The sequence below is a fragment of the Danio rerio genome, chromosome 11 (genome assembly GCF_049306965.1).
Source record: "Danio rerio strain Tuebingen ecotype United States chromosome 11, GRCz12tu, whole genome shotgun sequence".
Taxonomy (NCBI): Eukaryota; Metazoa; Chordata; class Actinopteri; order Cypriniformes; family Danionidae; genus Danio; species Danio rerio.
The window spans coordinates 31,818,827-31,836,471 of NC_133186.1; the positions used below are offsets into that span (position 1 = coordinate 31,818,827).

Sequence of the window (17,645 nt, forward strand, 5' to 3'; positions counted from 1 at the left end):
TTGCTATACTTTAGTTTACTGGTATTTGCTAAACAGCTCATAAATCACACAGGATGAAGTCTAGTGAAAATGTAAAAATGCATTGTTTCCTGTGATGGTTGGGTTTAGGTATATAATATACAGTCTGTACAGTAATGTAAAAACACCATTATGTCTATGTGTGTGTATGTGCGTGCGTGTGTGTGTGTGTGTGTGTGTGTGTGTGTGTGTGTGTGTGTGTGTGTGTGTGTGTGTGTGTGTGTGTGTGTGTGTGTGTGTGTGTGTTAATATGGGCATTACGGATAAGTAGGAGTGTCTATGTAGATGGATCTGTGTGATACAACATCATTTGCACACCACAATTTAATATATCTTCTGCTTTGTTTGGGAGAGTATACAGAATACAACTTTGGAATTACAGCAGATGGTTTGGAAAAATGGTAAGTGGAAACATTTTTGTATGTGTGATATACTTTGTGTGTGTTTGTGTGGGTCAAAGTCAGGCATCAAACCAACAAAAGTAAAATAGCTTGAAGTTCTGTTTGTTTACATCGACTATACTGTATGTTCGAATGTGTCTCGTTTCATTTCATATCTTACATTTTTACTATGGTTTATTTATAGAAAACAGCTACTAAAATGTCACTCAGTGTAACACCAGTTATGCTTCAAAAGTCAACTGGTAACAGTAAACATTTATTTGAATAAGTAATTTTTGCATATATCTGTTATGCTGAATGACAATGTGCCGTTATGTGACGCACTCACATTGAATATGTTTTCTGGTAGTTTCAGCTGATGCTGAAACAAGTTGGACATCTCATCTTTGACCCATAAACAGTATATGATTTATATCTGTAGTATTAAAGTATAAAAATACAGATATTATTTCATATTAATGCTTTAAAGATTATTTATTTATCATACCTTTTGCTGATAAATAAGGTAATGTATTCCAGTGTTTGCCAATTACCAATGTATTTTCTTTCCCTCAGTACGGCTTTATTAATACTTGTCTGAAGTCACTGGTGATTGAAAGGTTTGGAGAAGAGACATGGGAAAACTTAAGGTGTGTTTACCTCACAAATAATATTTAAAGTCTTGCAAGTTTACTTCAACTACTCAAAATCTCTCCTAGATTAATGGCTGGGGTCCAGGAAACCTTCATGACATATGAAATCTACGATGATATCATCACCCTTCGTTTAGTCCAAGAGGCTTGCAAAATGCTGGGTGAGCATAAACAAAGGATGGCAGTGTAACCGCAAGCATTTTTTTTTTTATCTTAATGTATTTGCATTTTGTTTAAAAGGACAGTTCACCCAAAAATAATCATATCCTCACTATTTATTAACAGTGATTGCAAATATTTATGTGTTTCATTTTTATGTTGAACACAAAACAAGATATTCTGAAGAATGCTGGAGAAAAGCAGCCATTAGCTTTGTTTCTATCCAAAGATGATCAGGCTGGATAAACTGATGCCAAATATAAAAACCAAAAATGAAATTTGCTATGATAGAAATAGCCACCATGGGCATTTTTTCTTATTTAATAAATTACTTGCGCCTTAGAAGGCGAAACGTAATAAACACACGGTGGCTTTTGGAGGCGTGAGACCACATTTTGGAAGCGTAGATGCACAAAACAGTTAATACCAAACCACAGGGATGACAGATTTTGGCTGAGGGATTTTACAATGAACAAAACAATAATTCATGTTTTACAATTTGGTTGGTCTGCCATTTTGTCTTTTAATGCTTTTCTATCACATCCATTTTTGTTCTTACGTGATCTGCTAAAACAAAATCTTATCACTAGGCTAGATTTCATTCAATAAATGTGTTTCCATCGTAGTTTTTGAACAGATAAAAAGTTCATCCTTCTTAGTTAATAAGATTTTAATAAGTTGATAAGACTTTTGTGCACTTTTACAAAATGTATGCACATTTTGGCATATCCATTAAGCAAATACTATGCAATTTTCCAAAATGCATATAATAATAGGTAGATTTAAACAGATCCAGGAACAAAAAAAAATACAATGAATGTCAGTAGCAGCTTTTTTGTTCAATGGATGGACAAAACTGGACTATCACCTTACCTTACCTGATCCTATGAGTAAAAAAAAAAAAAAACCTGTCACGTCCTGATAAACCAACGGAATCTCATAGCAATTCGTAACTTTTTTGATTTAGTGGCTAATTCGTATATATTTGTACAGTCTAATTCATACAACTTAGTATGATTTACTTATCACCCAATGAAGGTTGGGATTAGGGGCAGGATTGGGTGCTATGCCATTTAGGATTGGGTGCCATGCACATTTTCATACAACTCGACACGAATTAGCCATTAAACTGACAAAACGTAAAATAGTCAGGCTGGATAAACCAACACCAAATATAAAAATGAAATTTGCTGCGATAGAAAAAGCCACCATATGTATATTTTCTTATATAATAAAGTACTTGTATCTCAGAAGACGAAACATAATGAACACATGGTGGCTTTTGGAGGCGCGAGACCACATTTTGGAAGTGTTCAAAACAGTTCTGGGAGGTAATAATAATAAACCACTGTGATGACAGACTTTAGCTGAGGGATTTTACAATGAACAAAATAATTCAGATTCTACAATTTGGTTGGTCTGTCTTTTTGTCTACCAATGCCATCTTATTGCACCCATTTTTGTTATTACGAGATCTGCTAAAACAAAATCTTATCACTATGCTGTATTTTATTCAATAAATGTGTTTCCATTGTAGTTTATGCACAGATAAAAGTTTATCCTATCAAGATTTTAATAAGTTGATAAGACTTTTCTGCACATTTTCAAAATTTATGCGCATCTTGGTATATCCATTAAGCAAATACCATGCAATTTTCCCAAATGCATATAATAATAGGTAGATTGAAACAGATCCAGGAACAAAAAATACAATGAAAGTCAGTAGCTGCTTTTTTCTCAGCATTCTTCAGTATATCTACCTTTGTGTTCATTTTTTGGGTGTACTATCCCTTTAAGTTGTGAATTTGCATTTGTTTACACAATATCTATTTGCATGAAGTAAGGAAACTTCCTTCAAAGGTTGATCAGGGACATGATCTAATTCATCAGAAATGTTTCACTTCTTTAAAAAGGCCTGTTCTTTTGTTCAGATCCCCTTTTAAATGTCTGTTATTTTATAAAGAGTTATGAAAAAAGACAGAGCAAGTGGACTGTGAAAGGCTCACAGTTGCCTCACATTCACCATGTCCTTGGAGACTTGCAGACATTGATCAAAGTGTCTGAGCAAGTGCTAACAATGTCCCTGCTGAGAATAGTTGCTGGGCATCAAGACGCTTGTCCTGTCCTCCAGTCTGTCCCTGAGAGCCAGTGGACAAGGACAGGTGTGAATCTCTGAGCGGGTCAAACACCTGAACTCCACTCACCTGATTTCAATTCAAATCAAGCTGAGAAACAGAATTGAAGTCTGAATGTAGTTTTTTACATTAATTTTTCTTCTAGATGTCTCCTCCGAGGTGGTTCTGAAGTTGTTTGGAGAGTACTTTTTCAGCTTTTGTAAGATGTCGGGATACGACACTATGCTGCGAACGCTTGGAGGAAATCTGGTGGAATTCATCGAAAATCTTGATGCTCTGCACAGCTATTTGGCATTGTCTTATGAGGTGAGAATACTTGCACAAAATTGTATATTGTTTATTTCAGTGGCGACGTCAGAATTTTGTGTTTTCCAATTAAATGAGTTTAAACTTATTCGTTTCCTTCGGCTCAGTCCCTAATTATCAGGGGTCGCCACAGCGGAATGAACTGCCAACTATTCCAGCATTTGTTTTATGCAGCGGATGCTCTTCCAGCTGCAACCTCATACTGGGAAACACCCATAAACTCTCACATTCCCATACACACTCAAATACTAATTAAATTCAATTCATGTTTGTTTATAGAGCGCTTTTCACAAAATGGATTGTGTCAAAGCAGCTTAACATAGTTCTAGTAAAGTCCAGATTTCAGAGTTGGAGTTTAGTTTAGTTCATGGACTGTGGGGGAAACTGGAGCACCCGGAGGAAACTCACACAGAAATACCAACAGGTCCAGCCGGGACTCAAACCAGTGGCCTTCTTGCTGTGAGGTGAATCAGACGACTAACCCCAATCACTAACTTACAACTACAATGTTAAAAAAAATACTGGTTGTCTTAAACATGTCAGCTAAATCATATTAACCTTATGAGTCATTATAAGAAATAGACTTAAAACAGCTTGTGTAACTTATAAAATTAAGTTAGCAGGTGATTAGCTTAGTTTAATAGGTTACAATTAACTAAAAACATTTGTTGTCATGACTAAATGATAATTTTTACAGTGTAAAGATGCAGATTTTTATTGATAAATGTGACTTTAAATGACAATATATGTGTAACCTCGGTCCTACACCACCCAACCCACTCCGAGCTAGGATCGAACCTCCGCATGGAAGTCGGTTGCTCTAACAAGGAGGCTAAAGACGATGGCCTCTAGTATCTACAATCTGTCGCTAGAGCACCTTATCAGGTTCAGAGAAGTGAGGTTTACCGTACAGGACTTCACTAGTTGGCCTCTGTTACACTCACCTTCCTAAACCTCACTCCCATGAGGGTCACGGCCCCAATGTAACCCCATCGGTCCTACACCACACAACGCGCTCTGAGCTAGAATCGAACCGGCGGCTCTCCACATGGGAGTCAGTTAGCAAGTGTCACTAGAGCACCTTTAGAGGTCAGAGGAGTGAGATTGACCTGCACAGCACTTCACTAGTTGGCCTCTGAAACATATGTTTAGCACAACAAATTACAGATAATCACATGTCATATTTCATTAAAATGATCTCAGTTGGCAATAATGGTCACATTTTACCATGAGGGTGTATTAGTTAATTTTGAAAAACCCACTGAAGATACATTTATTATTACAATAAATAAAGTTGTTCATTGTTAGTTCATGTTAAATATCAGTGCATTTTAACAAGCATAAATTTATATTTTAATCATATATTTAATAATAATTTGAACTACAATTAATAAATGTGGTCCTAGTATTGTTCAGTGTAAGTTCATGTTAGTAAATAAATAAACAAACCAGCGTTATAGTAAAGAGCAAACTCAATAACAAAGTAATGCCAAGTACATCTGAATAGCATACACATCCATATTTATATTTTGGGCTGCCATTTGGTTGGTAATTTCACCAAACATTATCACACCAAAGTCAATAAACCAGAAGCTTTAAAAATGATTTGTTAAAATTCACAAATATAACTATTAAGAGTAGTTCTGGATCGACTTGTTTAATTTAAGTACATACTGCTTTTTTTGAACGTTTAGGGTCAGACGGTATCAAAGTGACAATAATGTTTTGTAACATAATTTGAAATAACTGGGAGGTTAAACTACTAGAAACTGGATCACAGGTATGTTGAGTGGAAAGTGGTAGCCTAAAGACAAGATACAATAGTGGTTACAACGAGTAGCCTAAAGACAATTTTATATTGTTGGACTGTTTTATATTGATCATTCAGTCTGACAGCTTTTATGGACCATATTTTTACATTAACATTTAGTCATAAAGCAGATGCTTTTGCCCAAAGCCACTTACAAATAAGAAAGGCTTTAAGCAACTCACCATAATGAGGCAATACTTATAAAAAGTACTACTTATACAAACCAAAACTAGGGTAAGCAAAAGGAGGAAAATTAGGATTTTGTCAAGTACTTGTGGAAGAAATGAGTTTTCAGTAGGTGTTTGTATGTTAGCAGTGCATCAGTATACTAGTTTGTGTGGTACTGGGAAGGTTGTTCCACTGGTGAGGAACAGTGAAGGTAAAGGTTCTGGAAAGTAAAGGACGTTTTAATTTTTAAAATGTCCTTCATATTATAAACATGCATGAGATGCTGTAAAAACAGTGCAATGTGGCACAGGCATATTTAAATACATTCCAATCTGAGTAAGTTTATTTTATAAGTGGCATTCACAGTTATGACGTCAGGTGCATTCGGATAACTGTATTAATATTTTTTACTAATCATGAATATTCATTCTGAATTAATTATTTGAATAAATTTAATACAAATATTATATTTATTTTGTTACACCTGTTTAAAGTTCATGTTTATTTCAATTCCGACATGATTTCAATGCATTAAATATATTGATACTGTCTTGCAAATGCCACAAAATAAATAAAGAATAAAAACAGCAAAGTGGAACAAAACAAATTCTGTGAATCGATACTATAATGATGAAGTCAAATATAGTAGCAACTTAAATTACAAATTAACCTCAGCCCAAGTGTAATTAACACAGTTGGATTTTACAATATGCTGCTGATTTTACAGTGAATTTGATGTTGGCTTTGTGGTTTATTTGCACAGTACACATGAAATGAGGAAGTATAAACTTTATTGTGGTCTGTAACTTGTCACGCCTTGTTATTTAGGCCATGAATGCTCCATCCTTTCGGGTGGAGCGGATGGACGATGGCCGAATTCTCCTCCATTACTACTCTGACAGAAAAGGACTTTATCACATTGTGCCAGGTGAGACATTTAAAGTATCAGGTACCCATACAAAATACATCTTCAGACACAATTTACATTTAAAAAATCCCCACTGTCCACATATTATTTATTTATTTTGCTGTCCTTATTTTAACTGGCTCATCATGGATTGTTGTTGTCTTTGAACCCATCGGTCAGGTATTATCGAGGCTGTGGCAAAGGATTTCTTTGACAGTGAGGTTACGATGACCATACTGAATCAATCAGAAGAGGATGAGCGCACCGGAAAAAAGGAACATGTTGTTTTCCACATGGTGCAGAAGGAAAAGGTCACCAAAAGAAAGGCCCAAACAAGACAGAACAACAGTGAGGAGGAAATACTAGAGGTGAAAAAAGTATGTAAGACCAGACTGACAGGAATAAATTGCAAGAATACTGTACGAGCATCTTGTTGTAATTTTAAAGTTTAGTGTCTTTTTTACTTGCTTTGGCACATAATAAAGGAGTATTACAATTTCGAGTAGTCTTACCTACTTAAAGATCAGACACTTCAATCAGCTGCAGGTTATATGAGAACTATGATGAATGGCTAAATAGGTCTAGACACCAGGACTGTCTGATGTCTTTGTGTTTTTTAAATCCTAAGTAACGTGTGAAAATATGTAACCATGACAACTGCTGTATCACAGGACAAGGAGGAGACAATGAGGAGGATGAAGGCCAGGTATGCAAACCTGCAGCTGTGTCCAAGGAAACGATCTCCATGGGAGCTTGTGAGAAGCATTGTCATGCTGGGCCAAGGTTTGACAGACATCTATTCACACTGTCGCTGCTGTTTTTGACTTTGCTACTACACAGCATGCTGTATCTGAATGCCTGACAAATGATTCTAAAATAAGAGATATATATATATTTTTTTTATTGTGCTTTAAATACATTTCTAAACACATACACTCACCGGCCACTTTATTAGGTACACCTGTCCAACTGCACATTAATGCAAATTTCTAATCAGCCAATCTCAATCCAATAGAGCACCTTTAGGGTGTGGTGGAATGGGAGATTCACATCATGGATGTGCAGCTGATAAATTGCAGCAACTGCATGATGCTATCATGTTAATATGGACTAAAATCACTGAGGAATATTTCCAGCACCTTGTTGAATCTATACCGCAAAGGATTAAGGCAGTTCTGAAGGCAAAAGGGGGTCCAACCCGGTACAAGTAATATGTACCTTATAAAATGGCTGGTGAGTGTATACATATATTCTATATATACATACATATATATATATATATATATATATATATATATATATATATATATATATATATATATATATATATATATATATATATATATATATATATATATATATGATAGGACAGTATATTTTAACAGGAAAAGTAGAGAGGGTTGAAATCATGCAGGAAATTTTCTTGAGTTGGAATTAGAACTAGCGTAGTTGCACTATTGTCGATGCACTGATCATTAGACATTAAAAACTGTATGTAGACATGTATATTTAAAACAGTCTACATCACACTCTAACAATGTACCTGTTTTGATAGTTTTTCTTAGAATTAATAAGTTTACACATTTTTTCTACTCTGTAGGCAATCTGCGGCAGTCATTCACTCCCAGCTACCCAAAAACACTGTGGATTGAAGAGCAGGCCTTCTGTAATGCTTTTCCCTTTCACATAGTTTTCGATAGTGACGTAAGAAACTTTAATTCTGTCTTTTCTATTGTTTAACATTTCCAATTTCAAATTTTTACAAATTGTCTGTCTTTCTAGCTGGTGGTGAAGCACACAGGTGTCAACATTCAGAAGTTTGTTCCTGGACTGCAGACAGCAGGAATCCGACTGGATGAGTACTTTACAATTGTTCACCCAGAGGTCATCTTCAACATCCAGAGCATCAAGAAGTTCATTAACAGCCAATTTGTGCTAAAAACCAGGAGGGAAATGTTACCAGAGGTCCAGCAAAACCAACCCACTCTCAAATTGAGAGGTGTTTATTCCCTTAAAAAAAAGTATAATTGAAATTGATCCCATGTTTAGACAAACTGAGTGAGGTAGAAAGGTTGCATGAGTAGACATAAATCCATGGAGTTGGAAGGATGCATGACTATAAATACATAAAGCCACTAGTAGATCTAGACACTTGGAGCAAAACATTTGAACAACATAGTAGTAGTAGATCTAGACTGTTGCAGAAAAAATTAGGTATGAACAGGTTGAAGGCAGCTCCAAACGGGTGGCATTTGAGCTCCAAGTGGGCCATACAAATGTTCTGAAACTTGGGACTGCTCCATTTATTTAATGTCTTGTACATAATCCAATGTTTTATATTATTAACATCTACACCTATCCCAACCCAAAACCTTAACCTTTATGTTTCTCAATAGGCGCAGCCCTGCTGAAAAATCCAGCTTAAACCAGCCTTGGCTGGTTGGCTGGTTTTAGCTGGTTGAGCAGGCTGGATTTAGAGGGGTTTTGGCCATTTCCAGGCTGGCTTCCAGCCATTTCCAGCCTGGTCTTAGCTGGTCAGGCTGGAAAATGACCAGCTAAATCCAGCTAAAACCACCTTGGCCAGCCTAGTTTTAGCTGTACATAGCTGGTTTTGGCTTGGCTCCCAGCCTGGCTAGGTTGGTCAAGTTGGTTTTAGCTGGTCATCTCCCAGCCTGACCAGCTAAGACCAGGCTGGAAATGGCTAAAACCCCTCTAAAACCAGCCTGGTCGACCAGATGAAACCAGCCAACCAGCCTAGGCTGGTTTAAGCTGTTTTTTTCAGTGAGGAGCTCTAACCCTTCTATCTGAAACCCAATCTACTTGTGGCATAAGCCCTTCCAGTTGGTCTCCGCAAGCATGTACTGTCTATAAGCATATATTCTTGAAAAATACTGAATCATTGCATAAGTAGTAGATCTAGAGAGTTAGAGCTGAAAAAGGTGGAACATCGCATTAGATGGCATACATAAATCAATAGTGGAGGATGTGGAGGTTTGCATAAGTACATACATATAAATCTAGAAATAGAAATAGACAGGTGGAGCTGGGTAAGGTGGAGGGTTTCACTGAGTATTTAAATATTAAGCAAGCAGTCTCCTTGGCTGCACAATATCAGGGCCTATCAGCTTTCCATCATGTGATTTCTTGCAGACTGGACCATCTAAAGCAGGAGTGCTCAACCCTATTCCTGAATCTACCTTCCTGCAGAGTTCAGCTTCAACTCTGATCAAACACACCAATTAACACACCTGCAATGAACTTGGTAATTAGAGGCAGGTGTGTTTGATATGGGTTGCAACTGAAATCTGCAGGAAGGTAGATTTCCAGGAACAGGGTTGGTCCCCATTGATCTAGAGCAGGGGTGTCCAAACTCGGTCCTGGAGGGCTGGTGTCCTGCATAGTTTAGCTCCAACATCCTACAACACACCTACCTGGAAGTTTCTAGTAAACTTAGAAAGAGCTTGATTAGCTGCTTCAGGTGTGTTTAATTGGGGTTGGAACTAAAATATGCAGGACACCGGCCCCCACCGGCCCAGAACCGAGTTTGGACACCCCTGATCTAGAGTTTATTTACTGAACTAGATATCTGTTTGTTTGTATTTTTAAGGACAGATGATGTGGATGGAGTCGCTGAACTGCATGATCTATCTGTGCTCTCCAAAGCTACGAAGTCTCCAGGAGCTAGAGGAACGGGGTCTTCATCTGGCTGACATCGCTCAGCATGACACCACAAGAGATCTGATCCTGCTCAACCAGCAGAGGCTGGCTGAAATTGAGCTTTCCAATCAGCTGGAAAGAAAGAAGGAGGAGTTGAGGATCCTCTCGCGCAACCTGGAGATCGAGAAGCAGAAATCAGAAAAGCTCCTCTATGCCATGCTGCCGACGCATGTTGCCAACCAGCTTAAAGAGGGCAAAAGAGTGGAAGCGGGTAATGAAAGCTTTGAACGGAGCATTGATGGACTCATTTCTCATGCTTCCCAAAGTTCAGGCTCTTTCTGTTCTTCTTTCAGGTGAGTTCAAAGTGTGCACCATCCTCTTCAGTGATGTGGTCACATTCACTAACATCTGTGCAGCCTGCGAACCCATTCAGATAGTCAACATGCTCAACGCCATGTACTCCAGATTTGATCGTCTTACAAGCATCCATAATGTCTATAAGGTATCTATCTATCTATCTATCTATCTATCTATCTATCTATCTATCTATCTATCTATCTATCTATCTATCTATCTATCTATCTATCTATCTATCTATCTATCTATCTATCTATCTATCTATCTATCTATCTATCTATCTATCTATCTATCTATCTATCTATCTATCTATCTGTCTATTTGTCTGTCTGTCTGTCTGTCTGTCTGTCTATCTATCTACTACAGTTAGAGATGGTTCAGAATGATCACTACCGCCATGTGTAATGCCGCCACGGGTCAAAGGGATTAGTAAAATGTCTTTTACACTGCCGCCAGGGGGCACAAAAGAATGAAATCCGAATGGACAGAAAAATACAGTAGACAAAAATACCATATTAATAACATAATACCATAAGAATTATACAGTAGACATAATTAAAACTGCTACTTGTAAATGAAGATGAAATAACAAAACAAAACATAATTCCTTCATAAATCATTCTAAACTTGGTATTAAGCTTTACTATTATAGTAAACTAGTTAAGTACAACAAGGGTTCATTTTAGAAATAAAAAAATAAATAAAAGACAACTAAAATGCGAGTAACAACCATAATTAAATAAATAAATAAAGCAGTGTTGTAGACTAAATACAGAGATTTGTACAGTACTTTTATTTTAAAATGATAAGAAAATTAGGTTTTCATCTATCTATCTATCTATCTATCTATCTATCTATCTATCTATCTATCTATCTATCTATCTATCTATCTATCTATCTATCTATCTATCTATCTATCTATCTATCTGTCTGTCTGTCTGTCTGTCTGTCTGTCTGTCTGTCTGTCTGTCTGTCTGTCTGTCTGTCTGTCTGTCTCTAAACAATGTCAATGACAATATAAAATATATACAATTTAATGCTGTGATCTACCGATTTTCAAATTACTTAAGTAAAAATATCTTAATCTGTTAATCCAGTGTTTTTTACACAATTATAGTGTTCATTAACGTTTTGAGTTCGTTTTTTAGTTCATTTTTTTAGATGAAGTGATTAAAATAGTAACTGAATGCTTTTGTTGTTTCTGTTTTAGCTTTAGCAACTAGTACTGAGACCAGTGCTAGACTTTGTTTTGTTTATTTGAAAAGGCAACATTTAAAGCAAAGATTTGTCAAATTACTTTTAAGTGTTTATTTTTAATTTGATCTCAACTTAATTTTTAATAATAAAAAAACAAGTAAACATCAACAATAAAAAAATTATATTCTTAAAAACACATTATATTTTATTATTGTTAATGCTATTAATGTGAAAAAAGAAAGATATTTTCTCAAAACAGGTGGAGACAATAGGTGATGCTTACATGGTGGTTGGTGGTGTGCCTGTTCCTACAAACACACACGCAGAACGGGTGGCAAACTTTGCCCTCGGTATGAGAATTGCTGCGAGAGAAGTAACCAACCCTATCACAGGACAGCCCATACAGGTGTGTATGTGTGACAATATAACCTCTGCGGGATCATTATAGTTTGTCAAATTAAATTGATTTATTGTCAATCTAGATTCGTGTTGGCCTGCACACCGGTCCAGTTTTGGCTGGCGTTGTAGGTGAGAAGATGCCACGATATTGTTTATTTGGAGACACGGTAAATACAGCCTCTCGGATGGAGAGCCACGGGGTCCCAGATCACATACATGTGAGCCCCTTCACTTTCAGGTAAACACTGGTTTTAGACTTTCAATTCAAATGTAAGACTTTTGAAGATCTTACTAAAACCAATAAGAATGAAATTTAAGACCCATCATTCTGATTTTTAGAGTGTTGATATCTTGTCACACAGTCTTAATGCACACTTTAGTCAGTAAATATTAACATTTAACATAAAAAAGCAACAGTGAAGACATGTATAGTGTTAAACTACAATTCTATTTCAAATAAATCTTTCTGTTAAACTTTTTATTTATCAAAGATTATGAAAAAACTTATCGTGACATCCAGAAAAATATTAAGCAGCTCATTTTTCAAAGCTTACAAATCATAATTAGAATAATTTCTGAAGAATGAGGTTATTAATTATATAAAATAACATCTTTCCATCACAAGATTACATTTGAAAATACCTTAAAATACAAGTTAAAGTTTTAAATTGTAATTACACAGTATTGAAGTGTTTACTATATTTCATGTAAGTACAAATGAGGTCTTGTCTAAGTTCAGTCACCATAATAACACTAAATCCACTGACATACTTGATCTCAAACCAAATCTAAGAAAAGAATTGACCAGAACTCACCCACATCACTTCCTGTCTGCAGTGTGATAAAAGACAAAGGAATCTTTGAGATGGCGGAGAGGGGTGAGATCGAGGTGAAAGGCAAAGGCCTGATGAGAACATACTTCCTGCTGAAGAACCTCCAGAAGAGCGACGAACAGATCATGGGCTTGGTTGATGGAGAGATGTGTGTGTACCAGGAAGACCTGGAGGAGGAGACGGATGACCTGAAGGGTGAGGAAACTCTGTCCATGTCAAAACACATCCAAATATAATTTTTTCAAGTAGTTTCACCATAGTAACAGCTTTTTGACCCATTTGGTTTTTCATAAACGATATATTATAGGACTGTAAAATGTATGTCCTGCTAGCTGTGGGTTAGGATTTAGGGTCCTGTTTCCACCAGGAATTAGCATATGTTTTCAATGATCTGAATACAATTGGTCAGCTGCGATGTATTACTGTTTCCACCTGGCATTAACATGTGTTCATTTCATTGAGACCCTTCCCTCTTATATCCCCATGTTCTACACCTCTTTCCATAGCAAGGATTTTGATGTCAACTACAATTTCACAAATTCCACTGCTCGTTTAGTCATGACAGATAATGATCATCGAATTCAGCTTGTTGTCCTCAAAGGAGGCTCAGCTTGAGATATGTATTCAAACCCCCCTATGAGTGTACTTCTGAAGAGAAAGAATGAGCGAGTAGGGGAATGAGGGGAGGTGGTGGGATGCTGGAAAAAATTGTCAGCTGACACAGTGCAATGACTGCTGCTTATATACACATGTAACAATGGTACGACTGAATGATTAGGCTCTTCCTGAACCAATGTTGTGAACTTATTTCAATACATATTCTGTCTGCTTTGGTTCAGAACAATGAAGTTTTGGTGCTCTTTCAAAAAACAAATGTGTTCAGTCAGTATAAACAGAGAGTAGCTGTCTTCTGTGGCTGTTTGGATGCATTCATTCGGCTACAGGGTGACCAGACGTCCTGTGTTCAGTCCTGTATTTCAGCTCTGTAGAGTGTCCAGGCTCTTTAATGAACTTTTCCTAGAAATTCTTTATTGCTTAATGCTACCAGTAGTCTTCTGTCACATTAAAATTGCCTGATCAATTGTAGCCAGTGATATTTTGACAATTGGAGCACAATTCCAAATTGATCTAGTTGTAGTTAGTGACGTTAATGAGCATTTACATTATCCAATCAAAGTTTTTGAATTACTTACCTAGTATATGTGATGCACCTACCTTCTGTTTGGATAGAAATGTTTGCAGGCATAATATGTCCACAGTCATATTTGAGTGATATAAACATATCTTAAGCAGTATGGTTTTCCCCACTCACTGATATGGATTGACAGGCATTTATTACCATGTCGTTTTACTTAATATACCAAGAGTGGGTGGGAAGAACCAGCTAATTTTCATTTCAAGAGTTCACACTTAGCTGCTGATTGATGATAAAGCTTGTTTGGCATGCGGTCCCGGGAGAGAACCCTGAGCTCATAAGATCCTCGAGTTCGGGGCTACCTCCCATTTGCAAGGCGAGAGGGGAGTTTGAGCTCAAGTAGATCTCGAGAACTCCCCTGCTGTAGTAGCTAATGAACAGATTGCTCTTAAGAGATAACTACTTACTATGAGCATGTCTATGGTGCCGATTTGGATTAGTCAATTAACTTAAGTCGCATGTTTTTGGACGATGGGAGGAAACCTGGGGGTAACCCACGTGAGCACGGGGAGAACGTGTAAACTCCGCACAGAAACGTCAGCTGGCTTAGTAAGGACCAGAACCAGTGACATTTTTGCTGTGAGGCAACAGTGCTAACCACTGGGCCACCATGCCAACCATCTAGGAAAGAAGGAGGAGTAGGGGTGGAAGGGCGATTCTTCAAAATGAAGATGGCTATTATATGGAACTTAGGGAATTTAAAGTGGCTTAGGAATCGTCTGATTGGTGAATCATAAATTGGATAATGTGGGACAAGCCGCAAGCAATCATAAGCATGTGATTATCTCCAAATTAGCTTATAAATAAACTTCAATTAAAGGAACATGCGCAAAACATCTACAATTTTCTTTTACACAAAAATTGACATTCTCATCAAAAAGTGTGTGCACAAAACTGAACAAGATAAACTTTTTTTTATCCAATCAGAAAAAATGTGCACAAGTGAAGTTTTTATAAACATTTGCAGATGATTGATCATGGCTGGTCTTGCATCAACAATTATATAATCAACCAATCAGCTGATTTCCAAACGCACTTACGCCTTTTATTAACTTGATTTTTTTTTTCAAGAATCCCTCCTCCACCCCAATTCCTCCACCTCTTTGTTCCTAAGCTGAATAAGACTGGGAGTTATCAGGAATGACCTGAGCCGGGACTCTTCTCTCTCTCATCTTAAAAAGAGCTTGAGAATCCTTTGAAATCAGGGCTCTCTCCAGGGACAGCATGCCAAATGAAGCATCAGATAAGTGTGAACTCTTGAAGCTATGATGGAAACACATTTACCATTTCATCTTCTGAGGTGCAAGTAATTTAGAAGTAAGAAACAAGGCCCACAGAAGCTTCAACTGCAGCCACTTGCATTTTTTGTTCTCTTTGACTCACTGGATGAAAACATGCTTTATTTGCAAATGCTTTATGGAATATTCCAGTTTTGCGCATAAGATTAGTTTGCATATTTGGATGGAAACAAAGCTGATGGCTGTTCTTCAGTTCAACGCAAGAAAGAAATACATGTTTAAAATCGTTGGTTGTTCATGTTATTAGGCCATTAGTCTTATACATCAACCCATCACAGGGGTCTTCAAGCTTTCTTAAGGCCACAAAAGAGATCACAAAATTCAGTAAAAAGCTGTAATGTTGTAAAATATGATTACCACTTTAAATCAATACTTTAAATTGTAATTAATTTCAGTGATGGTAAAGAGAATTTTCAGCATCATGTGATCCCTCAAGAATATTCTGATTTGCTGCTCAAGAAACCTCTTATCTCACAATCCATGTTCACACTATCATTTGCACAGAAGTGAGTCCCGAAGACATGAATGCTGTGCTGAAAGTTGAAGAGGACGCACATAAGGAAGTGGCTGAGAATGGGAATAATCACACATCACCACCATCCCCATCATCTCTCCACTCAGACAAAAGCTCCTCCGATCATTTGATTCAGTTCGACATCACGCCAGCGTACGACAGCCCGAATGACTTCAAACATCTACACAATGGCCATCACTCAGATGGCATTAACACAAAGTTCTGCTCCATACTTTAGTCCTGTGTTTCTCAACCATATTGCTGGAGGACCACCAGCTCTGCACATTTTCCATTTCTCCTTAAGACACCTGATTTAGATCATCAGCAAAGACGGAAAGACCTGTAATAGGTTTGACAGAATAAGGACACATACACAACATGCAGTGTTGGTGGTCCTCCACGAATGAGATTGAGAAATACTGCTTTAGTCCAACGACGCTCATTTAAGGCAAGTTTCAAGAAGATTGAATTTCAAAAATACCATTTAAAAGTCCACAAATCAACATCTGTAACCTAAAACCAGCAGCACGACACACTCTGTAGTGTATAATGACTGTTTTCCCAGCTCAAAAAACAGTAGGGAATTTCAGCTTTGTGCATGCAGATTTGTCACGTGGGAAAGGCAAGTCTCTCCATGCTGAATCCCAGCGCCAGGCTTCATTTGCACCTGCTGGTCTCCTGCTGGTGAAGGCCGGCAGAAACACCAACCCCACTGAGAAAACTCATTTCCCTCTGGAGAAATTAAACACTTATTATGAACTGTTTTTGTGTGGAAATCTGATGGCAGACACAGATGACCAGAGGTAGGCAAACATATGGTTGCTGTTCAGCGATCAAATGTTTGTTTGTGATCGTCTGCGCTCTGTTAGGTAACATGGGAACTAATTATTCGATGTGATTCAAGACCATGCAATGTTTTTCTCTCAAAAACAAGGACTGCATGCAAATGTGCCGTGTGTTATTAATTTGCTTGCTGCTTCTGTGTTTGAAGGAAATGTGATTACAGAGGATTTCAAATTTTGAAAGAATGTTTAAGTCTGATTAATGAATAGAATAAATTTAAATTTCAGCGTACTTGTAATAACAATAATAAAAATCTATTCTATGAAACACACCTGCTTGTAAATACCAATTATACGAATCCCTATTTGCTAAGAATTGATTAAAGTGAATTTTGCAATGTATACTACCTGACAAAAGTCTTGTTGCCTATCCAAGTTTAGGAACAACTAATAACTTGAGTTCTAGGTCATCTGGTATTAGAATTGGCTTATATGAAAGGCAAAGCCTTTAGATTACGCTTATTTTACCAAAATTAAATATGATCATGCCTTTATTTTTTATTTGGGACAGTAAGGTCTGACTTTACTTTACAAAAAATTGTCACTAAACAGAAATAATGCACCGCGTAGTAGAATAAAAAGCTATGGTGCAGTGGAAAAAGAATAAATATTGTGTATGACCCCATGAACTTAGAGAACTGTATCCATACACCTCTGCAATGACTCAAATAACTGATTAATAAAGTCATCTGGAATGGCAAAGAAAGTGTTCTTGCAGGACTCCCAGAGTTCATTAAGATTCTTTGAATTCATCATCAATGCCTCCTCCATCTTATCTCGGACATGCTCAATAATGTTCATACTGGTGACTGGGCAG

At 37.0% G+C, this 17,645-nt stretch overlaps 1 protein-coding gene across 6 annotated transcripts in view; it reads left to right on the forward strand.

Moving 5' to 3' along the window:
- gucy1b2 (guanylate cyclase 1, soluble, beta 2) overlaps window positions 1-17,096 on the forward strand; it is a 49,164-nt gene extending 32,068 nt beyond the window's left edge. The window contains exons 3-17 of one of the 6 annotated variants that reach the window (XM_073916844.1): window positions 380-419; window positions 975-1,048; window positions 1,118-1,212; window positions 3,491-3,651; window positions 6,458-6,557; window positions 6,717-6,913; window positions 7,208-7,319; window positions 8,137-8,240; window positions 8,319-8,535; window positions 10,144-10,464; window positions 10,547-10,695; window positions 12,007-12,153; window positions 12,230-12,384; window positions 12,984-13,174; window positions 15,977-17,096. In XM_073916844.1, the coding sequence (XP_073772945.1) occupies window positions 417-419; window positions 975-1,048; window positions 1,118-1,212; window positions 3,491-3,651; window positions 6,458-6,557; window positions 6,717-6,913; window positions 7,208-7,319; window positions 8,137-8,240; window positions 8,319-8,535; window positions 10,144-10,464; window positions 10,547-10,695; window positions 12,007-12,153; window positions 12,230-12,384; window positions 12,984-13,174; window positions 15,977-16,224 (2,274 nt within the window). In that variant the 5' untranslated portion in view covers window positions 380-416 and the 3' untranslated portion in view covers window positions 16,225-17,096. Of the gene's footprint in view, window positions 1-370; window positions 420-974; window positions 1,049-1,117; window positions 1,213-1,443; window positions 3,373-3,490; window positions 3,652-6,457; window positions 6,558-6,716; window positions 6,914-7,207; window positions 7,320-8,136; window positions 8,241-8,318; window positions 8,536-10,143; window positions 10,465-10,546; window positions 10,696-12,006; window positions 12,154-12,229; window positions 12,385-12,983; window positions 13,175-15,976 lie in introns of those variants that run through there. The other 5 variants (XM_073916842.1, XM_073916843.1, XM_680205.9 and 2 more) reach the window with 5 other exon arrangements.
- The last annotated feature ends 549 nt before the right edge of the window (window positions 17,097-17,645 follow it).